Raw genomic sequence first — 24,845 nt, forward strand, 5'->3', positions numbered from 1 at the left:
ATGGGATTATTTTATCGTCTGATGTCACTGATAGAAAATTGTTTGATCCAAACTAACTAAGGTGAACGAAAAAAACAGGAGTTTTCTGTGTTCGATACTTCCTTAAACATTTTTTGCACTATTTAGTTATTCTAGAAGTTCACATAAAGGTCGCTAGCTGATCCAACTGTGGAACCTCAAGTTATGCTTGGATCCCAAAGTGTTTATATATTCACTAACAGAAGTCAAGAAATTAGCTTCAGTTTTCATTGTCATTTTCCTTTTAACAAAACTTCAAGTCATATTGTTCACTTTTCTGACCTTTTATCTATTGGCATTTTTATAAATTACTATTTCTATTTAGAAATGTGTTCGTCTTAGGTTTTGTATCATTGTGAGGGGGCAGAGTCTCTAATTCCTCTTTTGTGGAATAAGCTTCTGTGGTTTAGAAGGAAGGCGCCTTCACGGTCTTCAAGGCTGGACTTTAAACTTCACTGTTAGATAAAATTGTTGATCTTGTTTTTGGCCTGCTAGACCTTGAGTCATAATGCTAGTCATGCGGTTTGGTCCAAGACTGCTAGTCCTTTCCGACACTCTTTGATTTAAAAATCAGGACAGCTGGAGGACCATTGTTGACTAAAATCCACAAGGACTAGATCATTACAGTCCTTCTCTGCAAAGCACCTTAAGGTGTAAACTGGATGTAAACCAGCACCGGTTAAGTGTACCACCATTCCATAAACTTTCAGCGTCTTGTTCATAAAAACTATAACTGGAAAAATCCTAATTTGGGGGGGGGGGGGGGGGGGGGGGGGGGAATTGTTCTTCCTGCTTTTGTGCTGTTTTATTTACTTTATTGCTGCTGATGTTTTCATACTAAATACACAATCTCCTGCCTCTGTGTGAACTGCCAAACCATCCAGGGTGAGCCGGACTTTGCTCAACAGTAGCTGGGATAGGCTCCAACAACGCCATGACCCAAATGACATTGTTTTGTCTGCTCCTGATTTACCACGATTTGACAAAGGAAATACTCAGTAACACAGTTTTTATTTCAATTTTCTGATATATCTGGTCCATCATGAGAATAATGCTACAAGAATGAGTTTAAAAAAAACAAAAAACTATTATCCTTGGAGTAAGTGTTTAACAGATGGCAAAAGAAGACAGAGTTTGCACCTCTGTCTATTTGCTACATCAACTCCAGCTTTTAAAACAAAAGTGCAATCCTTCAGATGTTTTTTTTTGCTCTCTTCTCAGGGACTCTGCAGATCTGGTATCGCCTTCAGACGGACAGGAGCCCGGATGTGTTCAATCCCACCCCTGGTAACCTGGCAGACGGCCGTCTTCATCGGATCAGAATTCACAGAGTGGGCAAAAACCTTTATGTGCAGGTGAGCCACAGACACACAGAGGGCTTTAGCATCTTTTTGGCCAGCAGCCATCATTTAAAAATCATGATGAAGAATTACTGTAGTGGTACCACGCTCTGTTTGCTCATTAAAAAGTGATTAGTAAAATGTAATTATATATGAGAGAAATTTTGCCTCCAGAATGCTAAAGTGCAAGTTCAAATGAATCAAAGTGATTTTTTTTTCTGCTGTACATAGCATACGTTTCACACAAAAAATTGTTTGAGTCAATACGACTGTATCATAAACAGTTACATATATAAATGAAATAATATTGTGAAATTGAAACAATACGTTTTCATCACAACATTCAAAATCTCAAATTCAGCAGACTTTTACTGCATTATCTATGACTCTTCCCCTCACGTGCTGTTGTCATGACGACATAACTGCCACAAGTTGTCAATAGTTAATTATTACTTCAAAAAAGCAAAACATTTCACCAGAATGATGTCGGCCAAATCCATGGCTTACTCTGCCCTGTTTCAATGACATTTCAGTCCTAATGATAAACATTTATTGTCAAGTTTTCACAAAGATTTTTCATATTGTTGTTGCAACCAATGTTCCTATCTTCTTTCTCTTTCGGCTTTTCCCATCAGGGGTCGCCACAGCGAATCATCCTTTTCCACCTCACTCTGCAACCAATGTTCCTATATAAAACAAAAAATCACAGATTTTACACCTGTATTGATCAAGTTTTAAACAATATTTAAAGAATGAAACGAAGTTACATCTCTAACAGTTCCAGTTTTACACCTTTAACAGAAAGTTACGTTTTTTTAACAACTGTCTTTCAAACATATCCAAACTCAACAGATTATAGTTATTTTAAAATAGTTTGAACTTCGTACCTAACCAGAGCTACATAAAGACTAAAAAGATCATAGATCTATAGAGCTTTAAATTTAATATAAATGGGTTTAGCTGTTGGAATTGCTATTTTAGTTTTTTTGTTATTATGAGTATTTGGATATAATTTAACACAGTTGGTGGCATAAACATGAGAAAACAGTGGGGGAAAACAGTACTTAGCCAGCCACCAATGTGCAGGTCCTCCCACTTAAAAAGATGTAATTGTAATTTTCTCAACTATGAGAGATAATATGAGAAAAAATTGTTTTTAAAGAATTTATCTGTAAATTTTGGTGGAAAAATAATTATTTGGTCATCTTTAAACAAGCAAGATTTCTGGCTCTTACAGACCTGTAACTTTTTCTGTAAGAGGATCCTCTGTCCTCCACTCATTACCTGTATAAATGACACCTAATTGAACTTTTCTCTATGAAAGACACCTGTTCACAACCTCAAACTGTCACACTCCAAACTCCACTGTGGCCAAGGCCAAAGAGCTGTCTAAGGACACCAGAAACCAAATTGTTGACCTGCACCAGGCTGGGAAGCCTGAATCTGCAATAGCTAAGCAGCTTGGTGTAAAGAAATCAACGTAATTAGGAAATGGAAGACATACAAGACCACTGATGATCTCCCTCCACCTGTAGCTCTCCGCAAGTTCTTACCCCGCGGGGTCAAAATGATCACAAGAACGGTGAGCAAAAATCCCAGAACCACATGGGGGGACCTACAGAATGATCTGCAGAGAGCTGGGACCAAAGTAACAAAGGCTACCATCAGGAACACACTATGCTGTCAGGGACTCAAATCCTGCAGTGCCAGACGTGTCCCACTGCTAAAGCCAGTGCATGTGCAGGCCCGTCTAATACTGAGTTGCAAAGAACACTATACCTACTGTAAAGCATGGGGGTGGAAACATCAGGCTTTGGGGCTGTTTTTCAGCAAAAGAAGCAGGACGACTGATACGTGTAAAGGAAAGAATGATTGGGGCAATGTATCATCAGATTTCGAGTAAAAACTCACGCATGCGCAGGGAAAAAATCCAAACTCCACACAGAAAGGTCCCCCATTGGTGTTCTGTTTCAGGTCCCCCTGCCAGGACTTGAACCAGGGGCCTTCTTGCTGTGAGGCAGGAGCGCTAACCACTGCGCCACGATAATGAAAACAACTTTTTTATTTTGTGGATTATTAAATGTAATATATTTAGTTTAAGACTAGTTATATACAGGTTTAAGGTTAGTCTTTAGGTATCAAATATTTTCTGTCTATATCTTTTTCTAAACATCCTTGAGAAGCTGTTCCAGGTTTTGCCCTGAACAATATTGGGTGGTATCACCTGCATACATAACTAAATGGAACAATTAAGAACAGTGTGGCAAAACACTAATGCTTTCTGAAGGCCACATGAAGCCTTTTAGCATTTCTGATTTTTCATTGTAATAAACTGGTTTTTGTTTTTTAATTATTTAAGCATGTATTTAAGTATTTAAGTGATTTATATATTTACAGGCCCTCTGGTGCAACACTTCCTGGTTTATTCAACTGTTTACTGAGATCTATATGTGTACATCAAAACATTTAAAAACAACTCCACTAAATTTTTCTTACAGTCTATTGCACCAGCAATGTGTTCAATCAAATTCATAACAGCCTTTGTGGTGGATCTGCTGGCACTATAACTATATTGTTTATCACACAATATTATATGTTTTTCTGTAATTTTACAAATAAATTCTCAATTATCTTTAAAAATTGGGACGGTAATAAACATCTCTGTGTGTAGGAATAGTCTTATTAACAGTAGTTTGTTTTTGTTTTTTTGGTCCTTCCTTTGATTTAGCAATATTTCAAAAACCACATAAAACTTTTCAAACTTTTGACTGTTTTTACCTAACAGCCTGGAGGGCCTGCAAATTTTCAGTTAAAAAAAACACAAAAAACCTTTCTAACTTGCACATATTCATCAATATTGGCTATACTAATATTTTCTTTGATAATTGAGTCGATAAACACCATGGAACATTATTTTATTAATAAAGTAACTTAAAAATACTTCCGGTTATGGCGGCCATGTGAAAAGTCGTGTTTTCTGCCGCTCTGCAGCTCGTGCTATACCAAGAACTTTACTTGCTGCTATCCAAAACTAAATTACAAGAGGAATGAAGGAATAATGCCTAAAAAACCTAAAACTGCAAAAGAAACAACTGAAAATTCTAAGCAACCCAAGTTAACGGAGTTTCGTCTTCGAGGGGAAGCGAAGGCTAACGCTGCCACTGTCCAAATGGCGGAGACGCGCGAGGAGGAAAGCAGCAAGGTGGATAAAATACTGTCTGTTGTGACCTCCATGAAGACAGACTTTTCTACAAGATTTGACAAACTTTTATTGGCAGTCGAAGACATAAAACAGGAACTGAATGATTGCGCTGAACGAGTGACACAAACGGAGGTGCGCATTTCCAACACGGAGGACGACATCAGCGTTTTGCAGGCCAAGGTGAGCGCACTGGAAGCCAAAGGAAAAGTTCTGGAGGACAAAGTCTTAGATTTGGAATCAAGATCAAGGCGGAACAATTTAAGACTTGTCAATTTGCCAGAAGGAGCTGAAGGACAGGACCCGTGCCTGTTCTTGGAAAAGTGGCTTCCAGAGGCGCTCGGCACCGAAATGCTTCAGACTCCGCTGACCATAGAAAGAGCGCACCGAATCGGACCGCGGAGAGACGGCAACGCTCCACCTCGCACTCTCATCATGAGATTCCTTAACTATAAGGATAAGCTGGCTGTTGTCTCTGCGGCGCGGGCCAAAAAGGATCTTCGCTACAAGGAGCAGCGGATCCGATTCTACCCGGACCTCGCGGCGGGAGTGCACCAGCTTCAGAAACAGTTCGACTCGGTTCGAGAGGATCTGCGCAGATTGGGGATAAAGCACGGAGTGATTCACCCAGCAAAGTTACTGGTGACCTACGAGGGGAAGACGCACGCCTTTAAAACACCGACAGAGGCTCGAGAGTTTCTCAAGAAGATCCAGAAGAACTCCGAGTGAAAGTGATTCTGATCTGACATACTATTCTCTCAACAGTTGTGAGAAACAGGTAACGGGACGGGAAAATTGGCATTCCAATATGGAAACATCTGAGTGACTTTTTTTTCTTCTTCCTTTATTTTTCTTTTTCTTAATTAATAATATTTTTTGAAACAATTTCTACAACTGTATACATTAAGTGAAAATTAGCAGCGTAGAAAAATTATTTTTGGTCAAGGCACGACCAGCAGTGGCGTGCGTTAATGTTCGATTTGAGTGACATGGGCAGACTGCTCCTCCCAGAGAGAGGATCAGGCACGTGCCATGGCGGGAGACACAATGTGGGGGGAGGGAAACCCATTCAGTTGGGTAAATGGGGTAACGGGTGTTCAAGTTTGGTGTTTTGGATATGTTCTCTTATATCCAGGTTAGTTAGGCTTCTCTTTAAAAAAATGTTCATTGTATTATGTGAAAGTTTCACAGCAGCTGAAAAGAAATACAGATCTCTTTTTTTTTTTTCAAGAGACAATTTACTCTAAATGCAAATAAATACTTTGATCTGTCCAAATTAATGCAAGGAGTAGATCTAAACTTTGTAACATGGAATTGCAGGGGATTGCAACGTTTCAAAAAGGTCAAAAAAGTAATAAACAAAATAAAAGATATGGGGTCCAAAATAGTCTTTCTTCAGGAGACCCATCTTCTAGAGGAAGACGAAAAAAGAATTAGAAGAAGGTGGCGAGGGAGCGTATTTGCTTCAGCATTTTCTTCCAGAGCAAGAGGAGTGATGACTCTTATTCATGAATCTGTACCATTCCATGTCAGTAATGTGATTAAAGACAAGAGGGGTAGATATTTTGTCATGATTTGAATTTGTTGTCTTGTTTTTGGTCCTTGTTCTGTCTTGTTTCTGTTTCCTGTTTTATTTTGAAAGTCTCCTGTCTTGTCTGTTTTCTTGAGTTTTGCTTCCTTTGGTCCCCATCAGCCCTGATCGTGTCCACCTGTGTCTTGTCTGCCCTGTCTGTATTTAAGTCTTGTCTCTGCCTTCCTCCTGTGTTGGTCCATTAGTTACCCCTGTTATGGTGTTCATGCCATGTTCCTCGTCCATGTTTCATGCCACGCCAAGTAAGTTTTTGTTTCCTTTGTCATCCTGCTCTGCAGCGCTTTTTGTTTGTTCTTTTTGTGCATTAAAACCCACTAGCCCTGATCCTTGCCTCCTGCCTCTGCATCTGGGTCCAACCGGCTTTCGAGCCACCCCCTCACCGTGACAGAATGGACCAACCATATTTTTTGGACCCAGCAGAGCGGGACATGCAGCTCCTAGAGGCTTATTGTCAGGAAGCCGAGCGCACGAGGTCTTACTGGGTTTTCGACCAGGCCCAGTTTGCCTCGTATGCCTGGAGTGGGAGCCACCTGGACTTCACAGGGAGCCGTCTTGCCCTGAGGGGGGGTCGTCGCCGTCGTCCCCGCCGTCCCCTTCCTGTTCCAGAGGTGGTCCGGCACGCACCACATCGCTTTCCAGTGGTGGTGCCAGATGCACCCCATCCCCGTCATGTTCCGGTGGTGGTCCCGGATGCACCACAACCACGTTCAGTGGTGGTCCCGGACGCACCCCGACCCATCCCAGCTCCCAGGGGGGTGCCGCCTGCGCCCCGACCCGTTCCTGCTCCCAGGGGGGTGCCGCCTGCGCCCCGACCCGTTCCTGCTCCCAGGGGGGTGCCGCCTGCGCCCCGACCCGTCCCGGCTCCCAGGGGGGTGCCGCCTGCGCCCCGACGGTTCCCCGGTTCCACTGCCACGCCTGACCCGCCTGAGCTCGGCTCCACGCCTGACCCGCCTGAGCTCGGCTCCACGCCTGACCCGCCTGAGCTCGGCTCCACGCCTGACCCGCCCGAGCTCGGCTCCACGCCTGACCCGCCCGAGCTCGGCTCCACGCCTGACCCGCCTGAGCTCGGCTCCACGCCTGACCCGCCAGAGCCTGACTGCTGGCCCGACCCGCCAGAGCCTGACTGCTGGCCCGACCCGCCAGAGCCTGACTGCTGGCCCGACCCGCCAGAGCCTGACTGCTGGCCCGACCCGCCAGAGCCTGACTGCTGGCCCGACCCGCCAGAGCCTGACTGCTGGCCCGACCCGCCAGAGCCTGACTGCTGGCCCGACCCGCCAGAGCCTGACTGCTGGCCCGACCCGCCAGAGCCTGACTGCTGGCCCGACCCGCCAGAGCCTGACTGCTGGCCCGACCCGCCAGAGCCTGACTGCTGGCCCGACCCGCCAGAGCCTGACTGCTGGCCCGACCCGCCAGAGCCTGACTGCTGGCCCGACCCGCCAGAGCCTGACTGCTGGCCCGACGACGACTCCACGCCTGACGACTCCACGCCTGACGACTCCACGCCTGACGACTCCACGCCTGACGACTCCACGCCTGACGACTCCACGCCTGGCGACTCCACGCCTGGCGACTCCACGCCTGGCGACTCCACGCCTGGCGACTCCACGCCTGGCGACTCCACGCCTGACGACGCCTCCACGCCTGACGACGCCTCCACGCCTGACGACGCCTCCACGCCTGACGACGCCTCCACGCCTGACGCCTCCTCCAAGCCTGACGACGCCTCCAAGCCTGACGACGCCTCCAAGCCTGACGACGCCTCCAAGCCTGACGACGCCTCCAAGCCTGACGACGCCTCCAAGCCTGACGACGCCTCCAAGCCTGACGACGCCTCCAAGCCTGACGACGCCTCCAAGCCTCTCATGCCGGACCGCTCGGCCCCCCGGCCGTCCTCCGGACCTGCCTCGCCGGACCGCGCGGCCCCCCGGCCGTCCTCCGGACCTGCCTCGCCGGACCGCTCGGCCCCCCGGCCGTCCTCCGGACCTGCCTCGCCGGACCGCTCGGACCCCCGGCCGTCCTCTGGACTCTTGTGCCCGTCGAGGTTTGTCCTCCGGGGCCCCCCCCTCATGTGACTTTTGGAACCTCGGAGCGGTTCCTTGAGGGGGGGGTACTGTCATGATTTGAATTTGTTGTCTTGTTTTTGGTCCTTGTTCTGTCTTGTTTCTGTTTCCTGTTTTATTTTGAAAGTCTCCTGTCTTGTCTGTTTTCTTGAGTTTTGCTTCCTTTGGTCCCCATCAGCCCTGATCGTGTCCACCTGTGTCTTGTCTGCCCTGTCTGTATTTAAGTCTTGTCTCTGCCTTCCTCCTGTGTTGGTCCATTAGTTACCCCTGTTATGGTGTTCATGCCATGTTCCTCGTCCATGTTTCATGCCACGCCAAGTAAGTTTTTGTTTCCTTTGTCATCCTGCTCTGCAGCGCTTTTTGTTTGTTCTTTTTGTGCATTAAAACCCACTAGCCCTGATCCTTGCCTCCTGCCTCTGCATCTGGGTCCAACCGGCTTTCGAGCCACCCCCTCACCGTGACATATTTAATAATACAAGGATCATTATTGTTGGAAACATTAAATTTGGTTAATATTTACAGTCCTAATTCTGATGATTTTAAGTTTTATGAAGACCTGTTCCTTACACTTTCAGCGCTGCCCGGGCAATTTATAATAGCTGGGGACTTTAACTGTACCTTAAATCCAAGCCAGGATAGATCCACAGGAACCGACCAAACTCATAACAACTGTAGACTGAGTATTCTGAGATCAATGAAAGAACTAAAACTGCTAGATATTTGGAGGGAATTAAATCAGCAAACCAAGGCCTATTCATGCTATTCTGCAACATTTCAAACCTACTCACGTATAGATTACTTCCTAATTTCTTCTGAATTGATGTCCAAAATCCAAAAATGTACATATGACAATATTGTAATTTCGGACCATGCTCCATGTTGCCTAGTATACAGGGATGAAAAAATATCCAGCGACCCTCCTAGATGGCGATTCCAACACAAATGGCTGCAGGACGGAGAGTTTGTTAAATACATAGGAAAACAAATAGATGACTTTTTCTACTTCAACACAGATCAAACTTCAGCCTGCATTAGATGGGATGCCTTTAAGGCATTTCTTAGAGGAAAAATAATTAGTTACACAAGCTATAAAAATAAGAAAGACAAACAAAATTTTGCACAACTAGAGAACAAAATAAAACACACACAACAAAAAATTTACGAAAATGGGGATCTGGAAGCAAAAGAGTTATTACTCCTAAGAGCGGAATATGACAAACAGTCCAGTAACAGGGCTGCATCAAGCCTTTTAAGGTTAAAACAAACATTTTATGAACAAGGTGACAAGGCTGGAAAATTATTGGCATGGCAAATAAAACAACTGGAAACTAAAACCTCTATCACATGTATCACAAAAAATGAACAAAACTTAGTCAATCCAAAAGATATCAACGACGCCTTTAGAGAGTATTACCAGAAACTGTATGACGCTCAAGGGAACTGCAATCCTACTGACATTAATAGTTTCCTAAATAGGCTGAATATTCCAGTTATCTCAAATAAGAATAAGATCAATTTGAATTTAAAGTTTAATAACATAGAAGTCGCACAAACTATTGAAAACATGAAATTAGGAAAAAGTCCAGGTCCAGATGGTATTCCGATTGAAATATATAAAAAATTTAAGGATAAATTGCTAACACCCCTACTGGAAATGTTTACTGAGGCATTTGAAAAAGAATGTCTTCCACTCTCCATGAATCAAGCCCTTATCACATTACTGCCAAAACCAGGTAAACCACCTAACAAATGCGAGAATATGAGGCCTATTAGTTTACTGAATTCTGATCTTAAAATTATTTGCAAATTGTTAGCAAGGCGTCTCCAAAACGTTCTGCCACATATAATAAATAGAGATCAGAATGGCTTTGTTGCTGGAAGACTAGGATCTCATAATGTGAGAAGAGTTTTAAATATCATTCATCATAAAAAAGAAAACAGAGATACTGCTCTCCTGTCATTAGATGCAGAAAAAGCATTTGATAGGGTTGAGTGGCCCTATCTTTTCAGTATCTTGGAAAGATTTGGATGCGGATCCAACTTTATAAAATGGATCAAGATTTTGTATAAAGACCCGACAGCGGAAGTTTTAACAAATAGAAATTTCTCTAAGCCAATTAAAATTAAGAGAGGATGTCGGCAAGGATGTCCTCTCTCTCCTTTGCTTTTTACTTTAGCAATAGAACCATTTGCAGCAGCGATTCGTGCACATACACAGATAACTGGAATCACAATAGGACCCACTGAACACAAAATTTCTTTGTTTGCAGACGATGTCATTTTATATTTGAGTAACCTTACTTCATCAATCCCAGCAGTGCTGGAAGTGATTCAAATATTTGGAAGTATTTCAGGATATAAAGTGAATAATGCAAAATCCTCAATTTTAATGCTAAATTCTATGGAAAGGCAAAACCCCACTTCCAAAACATCTCACTTTAAAGTAGTTGAACATTTTGAATACTTAGGAGTGGTAATTGTACCAAAGCTGGATCAAGTTGTCCAACGTAACTATGATTACTTAAAAGAAAAAATCAAAGATTCAATAGACAGATGGATGAAGCTGCCCATAACTATAATGGGAAGAATAAATATCCTAAAAATGAACGTATTGCCAAAACTGCTATACTTGTTCCAAAATATCCCTCTGGCACCCCCTCTAGAATTATTTGCTTGGTTAAAGAAAATCACAGTAGCCTTTATATGGAACAACAGAAAACCTAAACTCCGTCTTACTTTACTATACTTACCATTTGATGGAGGGGGGCTAAAATGCCCTAATTTTAAGCATTACTTCTGGGCTACACATCTGCGTTCCATTATGTTTTACTTCTCTAATGAGAATAATCCACATTGGGTGGAAATGGAGTCCCACAATTTAAAAATACCTTTACCGTCGTTCTTATACTCCGATAAAATAAGAAAGTTACAAAGACAAATCAAAAATTATCTTGAAACATGATAAAGGTCTGGTTTGAGGTCAAAAACTATTTAAAAGAAGTAAATTCTTTATCACAATTCAGCCCAATCTGGGGTCACCAGTGTTTTGTACCAGGAAGAATGGATACAACGTTTAAAACGTGGGCATCCAAAGGACTTAGAACAATTAGAGATTTGTACCCCTCACAGTCTGATACCTTTATGTCCTTTGAGGAGCTAAAATCTATGTACGACCTGGATAAAAAACACTACTTTAAATATCTTCAGTTAAGAAGCTTTGTGAATGCAAACCAAAAGAGTCTTAACAAAATTCCTCTTTCACAGCTGGAAACCCAGATGATGAAAAACAAATTAAGAAAAGGCATAATTTCGGACCTCTATAACTTATTGACATCTAATACATCAGAGAACTCAAATGGTAAATTAAAATCATGGAATGATGACTTATCACTCAATATTAATGAAAATGATTGGACAAGGGCATGTTGTAAGATTCATTCTATGTCTATTAACAGTCGACTGAGAATACTACAATTTAAATGGTTAATGCGTTTATATACGACACCAGTGCAACTAAATAAATATAATAAGAACATACCAGATGTTTGTGCAAAATGTGGATTTAAAGGCACATTGAAGCATTGCATGTGGGAATGTCACCAAATACAAATCTTTTTGGAAGAAGTTAAAATTACAATAGAAAAAATAATCTCAAAACAACTTACATTGAGCCCTACCCTATTTCTTTTGACTATATATCCAGTGAAACATAATTTTAGTAATACAGAGAGTACATTTATTGATATCAGTTTCTTAACGGCTAAAAGGTGTATTGCACAGGCTTGGAAAAACATGAGCAGACCTAGCATAAATCAGTGGCTAAAACAAATGTTGTATTGCCTTCCTTTGGAAAGAATAATGTATATCCATAAAAGCAAACAACACCTATTTGAGGAAATTTGGGGACCCTTTATTAATTATATTCAAAAATTAGAACTAATAGATGATTCAACAGATTTTTGATCTCAACCGCACGGAATTTTGCAACCTCAGTTTAAAAGCTTTTGAAAAGGAGAGCTGTGATGGTATCATGTAAGAGAAGCAATGTTCGTTGTTAAGTTTTGTTTTATGTAATTATAATTTTTATTTGTTTTGAGTGAAATGTCATACAATACAATTTAGTTTTTTTTTTTTTTTTTTTTTTTTTTTTTTTTATTATTTTATTTCCTTTTTGCTTTTTGTCTTTTTATAAGGAAAACGTAACTGGTATTATTGAAGTTGCTGTGTTGTCATGACTAATTCTTTAAATAAAAAGTTGTGGAAAAAAAAAAAAAAAGTAACTTAAAAATATATATTTAATTGATTAAAAACAATCTACCTCAGACATTACGGACTCACTGAGGCCATTTTTACAAATCAAAATATGTTTTTATTGCCTTTTGTTGCCATGTTTCTTTGTTTGTTTTATCTTGAACTGATGGTTTTGTAACTTAAACTCCTCCCTGTAGGTCATATATGTCTGTTATCAAAACAAAAAAGTTTCAAACTACAGCTTATCATTATCACATTAAACCTGTGGGTGGGGCAAAATAAGTATTTGTTGCTAAGGTAAATTTACTTTAACATGGAGAGTTAAAATTTAATACACATATTTGTCCTCCCAAGACATAAAGAGAATGTACGCGTTGTTATGGCCCACTGCCTTCATGAAGGCTGGTATTTTGCAATTACAATTTGACTTTAAAGCAGTCATGGCTGCTTTACATTATCCTTTTATTGTGATGCTGAGGGGTAGCTTCATTACAACCACTCTCCAAATGGGTAGGAATGCTCATTGGCAGTGCCGGGGCCTTTTAATAATGTACATTTGCATGAATTCATTTGAAATTCGATCGTATTTTTCTACTCTGGGACCTTCAAGTGCTTCTATCATGTCATGTAGTGAGTGAGCAGAGAGCAGGCAAGGACCTATCAATGACAGAAATGACATTTAGTCTGACAGACTGTGAAAAGGAGGAGGTGGGTGGAGGGGGTAGATTGTGAAAGGAAGATAATGGTATGCAGGCTGAAGCCATTTAAGCAGAGCGCTTCATTAGATTTACCCACTGAAGGCATGCGGCCCCCTAGCTTTGCCGAAGTTCGAGTTCAGATTTATTCCTAGGGGTTAAAAGAAATTAACAGATATGACAGACTTGAACCATCGTGTTTTATACATTCAAATCCTGCATTAAATCGTTGCATTTATGCATAGAATGAAAGGATGGAATCACCACGCATTTGGAGCTGCCGTATGCAAATAACCACTGGGTTAACAGAGGAAGCATCCAGATCCTAACGAGCTATTGCTGCCAAATGATTGACAGGAAACACCACCCAAGACAAGAGCTGTCAGCTAAACCCGTTCAACTCCTTCACTGTTATGTAGCTTCTTCTTGCTTAGCTGGATCTTAACCTCTGAGCAAGAACGGTTCAAAACTGGTTCTTCTGCATAAAGTTATCAGAAAGAAACGAGATTAAGAAAGAGATGAGTACATTCAGCCAGCCTGCAGTCGACGGGACAATGGAGCAGTGAACAAAGACGGACGGGCCTGTAGAAAAGTCATTAGGTTTGCTGATGATGAAGTCATTTCTCTGGGGGACAGAGCACCTTTCCTCCAGGAAACAAACAAACCAAGTGTGACAGGCGTCCACAAATGCTCATTTTTCACGCTGCTGTGTGAGGAAGTTGAACTTGATTGATGAAGATCTCTGTTCTTCACTAAGGATCTGTGATCTCATGTAACAGTTTCTTTCTTTTCCAATAAGGCGTATCTTGTTGTTGCAGCCTGATGGAGTGATGGCTGACCCAGACACAGCAGATATGTGCGCTCTAAATTATTCATTATCAGTTTGGCATTGATTGTTGGGGGAATTTTCTTTCATAGCAGTGATGGAGATTGTTTTACCTTCCAGCCGATGTGGAAAACGCCGCAGCAGGATGACAAGATAAGCCGCTGAAGGTCAGCCAGAGGTTTTCAGGCGGTGTCGGGTTGCTTTGTAACCACATTTTCCTGTGACCTTTTCTAAGTGGTTTTAGTGGCCTGGATCCCAGGTTGTTGAAAGAATACCAAATGAAACACTGGCTGACATTTCACAGAAGCTTTTAACTCGGCTGATGAAAAACGTAATGGAAAAGGGCTCGTGTGGTTCTCAGCGGGTCTTAAAACAAGATAAACGCGACCTCAGATAAACAACAACATACGACACGTTACACGCTGTCATTATTTATTGAATGAAAACGAAGAAATCGCAGTCTAGCCGTACATTTTTACCATGTATGAAGATCTGCATTGTGACGGGCTCTAGTTCAGATTAAATTCTGTGATCTTTATTTTGGGCTTTTTTTCCAGTCCAGAACTTCAGATCACAGTCATTTAAGAAAGTTCTCATCAGTATAAGAACAAATTAAGCAGAACAATGACGTGGAGTGGACTTCAACAGCAACAACAAAACGGAGAAATCCTAGCAAAGTACACATAATCGATCACGACTTTTTAGAAGATCTCCACACTGTGCTGCTAATATTGCAAAAAAAAACTACCCCCCCCCCCATGTAGCACATGTACACCCCCACTACCACCAATTAATTTGATTATTGATTTATAAGCATTAAATTTACTAAAAAGTCAAAATTTTGCGGATTTCAACTGGCCTCCATCAGCTTATCTCCATAGCAACCATAACTATTTCCGATTAAATGTTGTCTGTTCCGATGTTTGTCTCTGCTTGAAAGTAGAGTTTAGAATTTCTTTTAGCATCAAATTTTTAGTTTTTAATCGGATCATTATGTTGACATGATCTTATATTTTGATGCCTTCAGTGTAGGATGAAGCTTCCTCCAATAAATTTTCATAACATTTGGAATATTTTTTTTTCTTTTAAAGCATAAAGAAAATTACGGAAAAAAATGCATTTCTGAGTATTTCTTCATTCAAATCAATGAATTAAGAGAGGATAAAAAAGCTGCTTGAAAAAGGTGTTTGTGACAGAAAATTCGCTGAGCAGGCCACGAGCTTCAATCCAAATCAATTTTATTTATACAGCCCAAAATCATAACAACCGTACCGGTTCGTACCAGTAATTGTAAAGTACACCTAAAATCAAAAGGATCATGAATTCATAGAATCCAATATGAAAATACTTAACTGGGCACCCCTTCCCTTAGACCCTCCTTTGCGGTTTGAAAAAACTCCTAAAAACAAGAAAACAGCAGGGACAAAAAAGAAGAAACCTCAGGGGTGTCCACTTGGAGGGATCCTCCCCCTTCCTGCTCTGCTCTACTCTGATGCATCCACTTGCAGACTAAAAGATCCATGTATGTCGTTGTTGTCTTTATTTGAGATGGCATTTGGCTCAAAACCATATGGCAGGATAGCTCCAATATTGCTCGCCATTTTTGTTGCATAGGTTGGGATGTGGGAGCTGTAAGTTAGTGCAACTCCGTTGCAGTGGTCCCGCCCACAACTCGGGCAATTTCTAATGAACTCCTGCCCCTCTACACAAACTGTGTCCAAGAAAGCGACAGTTTTTTTAGATTTTGGCTAAAAACTGCATAATCATGACTAAAAGACCACTGGTAACACTTTGAAAATAGATGAAAAGATGATTAGTGGTTCAATAATAATAAAGTGGTTCAATAAAGGTTCAAACCACAGATTTTGGACTAAAGAAAAAGCCTTTCTGGATTTTTAAAGGCCATTTTCTCGATATAATGGACCAAGTCTCCAACAATCCTGAACTGGAGGGAAAAGTAATTTTTTATTTTTTTTTTTTGCTCATAAGACTGATCAAAATGGTGAGCTTTTCCCTGTTGCCATTGTGAAATGTTAATGCCGTTGGGACAGAGCCAGCACAGAAAGAGTTAGACTCTGTCGCGTCATTCTGAGGTCTCGGTCATGATTGCGTCGCCACAGAACCTAAGAAGTTAAACGTGGTAAAGTGGTCTCTGCTTAAAGCATTTTCTCTCCTCTGGATCATGTTGGGTTAAAGGCAGAGGACTGAGAGCCCTGCAGGGCTTCGTGTTAAGTGTTGAGTGAGTCAGCATGCCGGAGCACTGAGGGCAGGTCAGAATCCCTCCATCAGCCATCTGTGGGCAGGGGCGGTTTCATGCGAGGCCGCAAAGAACACAAAAAACAATCCATAAAATATTACAACAAGCTGCTGATGCTGCTCCTGCCTCGCTTTACATTTCCTGTAATTGCCCTGTTATTTGATTTGTCTCCACTCAACCAGATCGACCAGGACGTCCACAGAAAGTACACACTGTCATCCGATGCAGAGCTGATCTCCATCAGGTCCTTGACTTTAGGGAAAGTCACTGGTAGGAATTCATGCTCAGCTTCTGTTCAGGTGAGGTCAGGGACATCAGTGAATCACCAGGACGTTTTCCTTTACCCTCCCCGCTGCAGGTATGGAGAACCTGGACGAGGAGGTTCGGAGAGCGGCTTTAAAAGGTTTCTTTGGCTGCCTGTCCTCCGTGCAGTTCAACCACGTGGCCCCGCTAAAGGCGGCTCTGACCAATCGGGGAAGCTCACTGGTCACCATTCGGGGTGACCTGGTGGAGTCAAACTGTGGCGCTCTGGCCGAGTCAACCTCACACACTCTACAAGGTGAAGTACTTCCTGTTTCAAGCTGCTTCAAATATGAAACCAATCTGCTGCAAGGTCAGTTCACTTTATAACTACTAGGGAGATTTTCTTATTCAATATAAAACACCCCAACTTACAAAAAGCAATGAAATTACAGCTTTTATCTAACTTCTGAGGTTAGAGTTGTTACTGATCACATCCATAAAGTTAAATAACCTATTTAAAAATGTTTATTGAAGGTTAAAATTTCACCCAAACAGGGGCGTGTCCATTTGAGTGACTTGTGAAGGTTCCATCCTCAGCTCTATAACAGCCTTACTGAGACTTGAACGCCCCGCCTTCTTCCCTGGTCTTTAAAATAGGGCTTATCTGGTATTGAAGTGGAAAAAGTGGTCTTCAAAAAATGTTTTTCAGCAATCATTCTTCATTGATTATGTGATTTCAGTTTCAGTCTTGCACAGAAATCTTGCTGATTACCAGTCCAGTTTAGTGCCCGCTGCTCCACAGTCTAGAAGGCTTAAAGCACCAAGATGCAAGCCTCTCACATAAACGCCACTTGCTAAACATTTTTATCGTTTGTTTTTTAATCCAGTTTCATCCCAAAAACACCATACCCACTGTGAAGCATTTGGGTGGAAGCATCATGGTTTGGGTCTGCATTTCAGCAAAAGGGACTAAACGATTGATCCATATTAAGAAAAGGATAAATGGGACGATGTATGATGAGATTTTAGACAAAACATCCTTCCATCAGGGGGAGCATTGCGGATGAAATATGTTTGGATCTTCCAGCAGAAAAATGATCCCAAACACATCACCATGGCAACCATGGAGTGGCTTCATATAAAGTATTTCAAGGTTCTGGAGTGTTCTAGCCAGTCTGTGGACATCAATCCAATAGAGAATCTGTGGAGGGAGTTGAAAGTTTGTGTTGCCCAGCAACAGCCCCAAAACATCACAGCTCTGAATGAGAACTGCATGGAATACGGACCTTTTTGTCTTTTTCAGTGGGACAACTTACAGCAGAATGAGTGACTTCAACAACATCCGTTTAATGATGGGTATGACGAGCAGAGACACTGGTTGCTAAGGAAAATAACAAAAATCACTTGGAGGTAGAAACATCAAAATCTCAGCCCATAATTATCTGCCCAAGACATGAAGGATTTCGAAAGGTTGCTATGGACCATGACCTTCATGAAGACCTTGAATTAAAACAAAGGAGAAGGGAATTGGAAAAGTAAGAACGGCATCAGTTATAATCCATCTGCTTTTGGATCATATAAGCTTGGAGTTGACATCAGCTGCTAACAAAAACTATAGACAAGAACTACAGTCACAGCACAGTCACCTAGTGGGGTGGGTGGCATCAGTGCTCCTCATCGGGGCCTGCGGGTGGAGGATGCAGAGTCTCTGTATTGGGTGTGGGTGGGGGTCTGCTCAGCTGGGGGGGGTTGTCTCGTCCTCCAGGTGTGGCTGTAGTGGGTCAGTTCCCCGGCTGCTTGGGGCTGCGCCAGGTGAGGTGCTCACCTACGTCTGTGGCTGGGACCCTATTGCCTTTGGTTCTGGGGGTTGGTTGGGGCCATCCTGACTGGCCTGCCTGTGGCCCAGGTGTCTCCCTTCGTCTCTGCCAGGGCTTATGGGTTGGTGGGGATGGAGCCCTCAGCCCCCTGGTGGGAGTGCTTGGTGATCGGTAGGGGTCGCCTGATAGGTCTGGGGTTCAGATGCCTGGGGACCAGAGCTTCCATTGGGGACCTGGTCGCTTGGAGTTGGGGATTTGCTTTGCTCTGGTATCTAGCCTGGCTCCTCCCTGGGGGCTGTGTGCACTGTGGTGGCTGGGGATGGGGGGCTGGTGTGTCTCTTGCAGTTCTTAAAGATCAGCTTCATCTACAAAAGGGTTCTATGGCAACACACTTGAGGAGGTATCGCACAACTCCGATTGTAAAATAAAAACATTTCCATCATAAGCACTCAGAAAAAATTCAGGAAAACAGGAGACAAACTTCATTTTAACAATGGGATTTTGTAAAATTAAATATTTTAAAATTTAGGAATATTTTGACAAAATTTGACACAAAAATATTGATTTTATTAAAATGTCCAATTCGATTGTCAAACTTTTTCTGAATTTCATGAACACATGAATAAAAAGATGGAACTTATTTTGAGTTTTATGTCAGTAAAACTAAGAAAAGATGTTTTTGTCATTCCACCTTTTTTGTCATTGTCTGCCATGACCCTCTGCTCTGGTTCCATGTGTTCCCCCTTGTCTTTTTATGGGCTGCACTGAATTCTGGGTCTGAGGAGGCGTTGGGCTGACAGCTCTCTTGTTAAAGCCTTGTTTTCTGTCACTCAGGCCTCCGGCTCTTTCTCTGACAGCTCGTTTTCATAATTAGAGCTGAGCGGGAATTTATTTTAGTAATGAACATTTCTGTGCGTTTCCATCGTTACGGGTAACGCTGCTCAGGGTTCTCCGCTGCTTGAGGTGCAAAGATGCTCACATCTCATCACCTTTTCAAACGAGAAGCTCAAAAGATGAAGTTCTGCTGTAAAGAGGCAGGGATCCCACATCTCGATGTTCCTTTCATGACCATAATGAGTGATTGTGTTTCTTCATTTGTGTTTTTCCAGATGAAGCTGCCAGTGAAGATAAGAAGCAGCATGGCGGCAGCACCCAGAAGGATCTGGCAGTGATCGCAGGTCTGTCTCCTCTGCTGCTTTTCTCTCCATGTTTAATTGAAATTAACTCCAGCTGTTTGTTATTCCTCCCATTTCTCCTGCTGTTCTCGTCACGTTCACCGGAGCTGCCTTCGTTCTCAGGAGGAAGCCTTTGTGCTTTGTCTCCTCAAATACTTCAGAAAAAAAAACTCCTGTGTCTTTCAGCTCATCGGACCATTTTGTTGTCATTGTTGTCAACAAAATACAACTTGAACTTCTTCTTTTCATGCAAGTCCCTTAGAGGCAGCTTCAGATGACAGGAGAAGCTGTCATCTGCCAAAAGTTAATGGAGTCCACTTTGATATCACTGAGGGGGGCAGAGATGCAGGAAAACAAAGTCTTAAAACAAACTTATTTATGGTTCAAAGAATTCTCTTCAGGAGCTTTGTAGAGCCCAGATGATCAAGTGGTTGGAAGAGATGTTTATCAAAACGGAAAATGTGTCGATCAGGCAGACTGAGGAGGAGCTGCGGTGCTTTTGCTGTCCAGGCTGAGAGCTGGAAGCCCACTGTCACCATGCGTCTCCATGGCTGGTAAGAAACCGGGACTGGGACTTGATCCGGTCTTTGGTTCTCCTCCAGTTCCACAGAATGATGAACACAAACTGTTTGAAAGATTTGGAGTTTGCACTAAACAGTGTTCGCAGAAATTTACAAAGAGCAGATATTCTTCTATTCACCACCACCTTCTAGAAACGTCTGCCAGTCAATTGGTTAGCTGTTCAAATCCCAACTTTGAACTGTAAATGATTCAGCAGGAAAAAAAATCCAAAAGTTCCCACTAAAAATGTATCTGTAATGAAATGTATGGAACCAAGAAAGAACCGACAAATATTTGAAGTCACCTGAGCATCAGTCAATAAGATTTCTGCTGAACTGTGTAGCAGAAGCCGTGTATCTTGAAATCTCCTAAGACTGGAAAGAGAAGTGAAAAAGGGTGGACAGTGGTGAGAGCGCAAAATGGTGGTCAGTTTTCAGACCATGAGGAGGCGGGGCTTGAGGCAGCAAAGATGAAGATGCTAAGGATAAAAAGAATCTGATGGGAAGCTCGCGTTGGATGTTTCCTCTGCTAAACCTTCATGGACCAGGAGGAGCTTTATGAACAGATATGCGTTTCAATTGATTTTTATGGCCCCAACTTGAAATGAAATATTCAAGCTTCAATATTGTGCCTCAACTAAGGCAGATCCTCATTGTTGCTCCTAAACATGAGGCAGGAATAAATATGAGTCACACATGCTTTTCTCCACAGATTTACCAGATAAAATGTTGGAGAGAAATCAAGAAGTTCAAATGTGTTGCTTGTTGCATTTTTAGCCGTGACAGAAAAAACCCCAGCGGGGAGCAAGAGGAGCAGGAGGCTTGATGTAAATGTTTCTGTAGTGGAAGAAACGATCGTCGGATCGCAATTTCACTCCAAAGCAACTGAAATCTCCGACGTCCAATGGCCGAACCGAATGCAGAGTGAAAGAGCTCAGAGAAAAACTGCTAGGAGATAATCTGTGCTTATGTTTTCCAACCATGTCTGCCTGCTGACCAAAAGACGCAACAGTTCAAAATGTAAAACTAACATCAGTGAACTTTGCAGAGCAACAGAGACAAATGTTGCCTGTTTGGAGATGAAGTTATGTGTCTGAACTTTAAATGTTTAAGTCTTTTCAGCAACAGACCTGGCATTTCTGTGGTGATCTTTTTTTTGTAGGAGAGATTCCTGAACAGAAAAGGCATCAAACTCAGTTTTTGTGTCCAGAACCTAAAGAAGTCGTGGAAACCAGATGGGCATGGCGACAGAAGCTGAAATCTAGAAAAATTGTACTTTTACTTAATACTGTTTATAAAAACAGGTGACCACTCCCCGCTGGCAATCCAAAAACAAGAGTACCCGTCGGTCCCAAGAAGTCAAAATCCCACAGACGCCTATAGAGAAATAAACAGCTGTATCTGTCATTCTATTTGTCAGAATAATAATTCTGGCTTTGATACATTTTTTTAGCACAGTCTTGATAATTCTCTTTTTATTCCATATTTTTTCTTCAGTGCAAGTTATTAACTGGCCAATCAGATGCCTCAATAACAGCATGTGGTTTCACATCAAATGCTGGAAACGGTTGACAAATTTTAGTGGTAGGGGTGTGAACTTCTGACAAGCTCACTCATTAAAAAATGGCGATTGAATTGACCTCATCTTGTTTGAGTTGGATGACGTCACACTCACGAGTCCAGTTCTTATATAGTCAATGGCTTTGAGCCAGAGAAAAAACAATTGGTAGTGCACATATTTATCCACCCAAGACAGGAAAAAATAGTAGTGTTGTATGCCAGTGGGGTACACAATCATCTTGACAATTGTTTATGTAACTTAGGGTTGAAATCCCAAAATGACAGTCAAGAGAGTTGACCCACATAAGTGAAAGTCATCTGTTTTAGGAACTTTGTAGGAACTTTTCAGGTGTCTATTCTGGACCTTCTTAGCCAACATTTTATTTGATTATAACAAGCGCAAATGCAACGCCAATGTTTTTACCCGCTTCACCCTGTAGGTGGCTCTACCTCCTGTTACTGAAAGAAAGCCTAATTTTCTATTTTCCATTTTGGTCTTGCTTGTTTGTTTGGTTTTTACTTGGTGGTTTTATGGCGAACACACTGGAACAGAGTGAACACGATTAACCTCACCATGTTTAGGATTACACCAAATCTGTACCATTGGAACCATTAAGGGTCCAGAACCAGAAGGTTGGCTTTATCATGTCTGACCTAAGAACAGCAAGATCTTACCAACCAAAAGAACCTTTGAGGTCAAATGTTCTCCAAAGAAAACCAAAGCAATGATGCAACATGGTCCAATATTTAAGTGAAATATTTAAGTTGAAGACATTTCACTTTTTGGAGGCAAAATGTCCGGATATGACAGAACACCTGGTGCTTGGCCTCCATGTAAGTCGCAGACATTAATACAAGCTGCCTGTTGTCTTTCCCAGGCGTGGTGACGGCGGTGGTTTTCATCGCTGTGTGCGCTTTGGCTGTCATCAGCCGCCTCCTCTACCAGCAGAGGCGAGCCCAAAGGAACGGTGGGGGCAGCATGAAGGACGAGCACAGACACGGCATGTGCACGGACTACAGGACTGAGCTCCACGTCCACAACACTATCAGGGACAGCGTGAAGGAATACTACATCTAAAGGTTGGGGGCGTGCAGCCTGCTCCGCCTCCGTATCTCCTGGGGACAGAGCCGGCAGGTGGAGGCGTTGCTGTTGGGTCTTCTTCAACGCGTGTGGGCGCCCTGGAGGTTCACGGGGACGCTCCAAACTCTTTCTTCGCTCCTTTACAAGCTAGTGGCTGAACCTTTGCAGCTGTTAGTGTCTTTGATGTTGGTGACGTTTTCAGAATCGAGCTGCTGTGGTTTCTGTCATTGCAAAAATGTGTAAAAGCATCAGATGAGCGCGCTGCAGGGATGGATGGCATGGTGGCAGCACCGCGGGCCACACCCCTGGATATTTCCTACAGAGCTAAGCAGACTCCCTGAACGGATATGCTGAGGTCAGGTCTGTGGGATGCTGCTGCTGTTTGGACCTCCAGTAGTTTTGAATGCTTTCCAAGAAACAGGGACAAAACTGCCTATACTGTATGAGTGCCTAATTTGCATTTTCCTTTTGTTCCTAACATGTTCTAAGTCGTGCTCATGATATGCCACCGAGTCGGGCTTGACCTTCACACGCTGAGCCATTACACCGGCTGTCTGCTGCGATCAGGAGCTCCAAACACTCCCAGAGCCTCATTCAGCAAACAAAGAGCAGAAAACGCTCAACAAACCAGCGATGACCCTTTCGGTTCACTTCAGGAAAACAACTTAAACTTGAAGCACGTCAAACCCGGAAGTGTTTCATCCCGTTTGGGGCAGATGAATACCTCGTGTCCGTACTTGATAAGGGGTTCTAAAATTTACCTTAGCTTTTTTGCTAGCATCGCTAACATTATTAGCCTCAATGAAAACAAGACAAACTTTTGTATTAATGTGCTCACATATGGACAGGATCTTTATCCCTTGTGCTTCTGTGTCGGTCTCACATCGTAAGCGTAGCTTGTAAGGATTTCTCTGCCAAAGTAAGACGTCCTCTCGGTAAGGTCACAGTAAGAAAAGCTCTAAAGCTAAACTAAATGCTAACCTTTTTTTTTACTTCACAAAGAAGCATTGAAATGTTGTAATCTGACGTGACAGACTTCTAAAATCACTACTTTTTAACAAACTATTACCAAATTTCTTAATTGTGTTTTTGTTTTGTTTTGCTTTCATAGACTGATGATCAAAAATTGTTTCGCAGTTGCCATGGGAACGTTTTGGAGTGGCCAGTGAAAGACCTAGCCTGAGGTGTTTGTCAAATTTGATTCGAGTTTCTGTGGTTAATACGAAAAATAATTTATATGACTGAAGTGCAACATTGTTATCTTCTGAGGGTTAGAATTGGCTCCGCCCCCTTTGCCAATTCGATGACCCATCAAAAAAAAAGGTTCAATTTGTAAAACAGTGAAGACAAGTGTCTATTTTTTTTGATGATTTTACCTTGAAGTTTCTCCATCCTTTGATTTAATGTTCATTTACATGAATGTACCAGGAAGGAAGAGAACCAAGATAAACGCTTTAAAGGCTGTGCAAGTAAAACGCTGACAGACTGATGGATTTTGTGACAAAAGAAAAAAAGCTGTGGTGATTGGTCAGACCTCTGACGGAAAAGGATGGACGTTTTCCTGAACAGCCTTGATAGTCGCTAAAAGAAAGAAAGCCTTGTGTTCATTTGGAGCTTTGTTTTAGACCATCTTGAATGGCTCTTTAACATAATTGGTCAAAATAACTTGTTTATTTTGAGTCGTAGGCTCTACTTTTGTCGAGATAATAAAGTTAGTGTGAAAAACTTTTTTTACAAGTTTTAAAGTAAATAAAAACACAACTTATTGGAAATATGGACAACCATTGGTAAATGTCGAAAAATTGAAGTTCAATCAGAAAAGCACAGAAAGCGCTTTTTAAAACAAAGCACTTTAATTGCCCCTGCAATTACAATAAAGTCTTGAAACCTGAAATTTAATTTCTAAACCATTAGGTAGCACTGAAGATAAAAGCTACTTCTACATGTTTGTGGTTTTTAACCCTGTAACACTAAAGCTGTAGCCGGCGACGCCTAAACATCACTTGCTCTTTGGACTACTGCAAGTTTAACACACCATGTTAGTAGAATAAAGTGGTTAACACAGCACATCCATGCAAAGCTGCTTTCTCCACTTCAGAATCCACCAGAAATATATTAATTGAAAAGGGTTAAATGGTTTCAGTGTCTTAGGGTTTTGCTCCAACTTTTCTT

The 24,845-nt window shown here is 42.2% G+C and overlaps 1 protein-coding gene across 1 annotated transcript in view; it reads left to right on the plus strand.

The window, feature by feature from the left end:
- The window catches only part of LOC101169574 (contactin-associated protein-like 5), a 156,565-nt gene extending 132,090 nt beyond the window's left edge, over nt 1–24,475 (plus strand). Inside the window, exons 20-24 of the mRNA XM_011489979.3 lie at nt 1,240–1,373; nt 16,420–16,507; nt 16,596–16,796; nt 19,407–19,475; nt 22,471–24,475. Coding sequence (XP_011488281.1) covers nt 1,240–1,373; nt 16,420–16,507; nt 16,596–16,796; nt 19,407–19,475; nt 22,471–22,670 — 692 coding nt within the window. The 3' untranslated portion in view covers nt 22,671–24,475. The remainder of the gene's footprint in view (nt 1–1,239; nt 1,374–16,419; nt 16,508–16,595; nt 16,797–19,406; nt 19,476–22,470) is intronic.
- The last annotated feature ends 370 nt before the right edge of the window (nt 24,476–24,845 follow it).

This window comes from Oryzias latipes, chromosome 21 (assembly GCF_002234675.1).
Source record: "Oryzias latipes chromosome 21, ASM223467v1".
NCBI lineage: Eukaryota > Metazoa > Chordata > Actinopteri > Beloniformes > Adrianichthyidae > Oryzias > Oryzias latipes.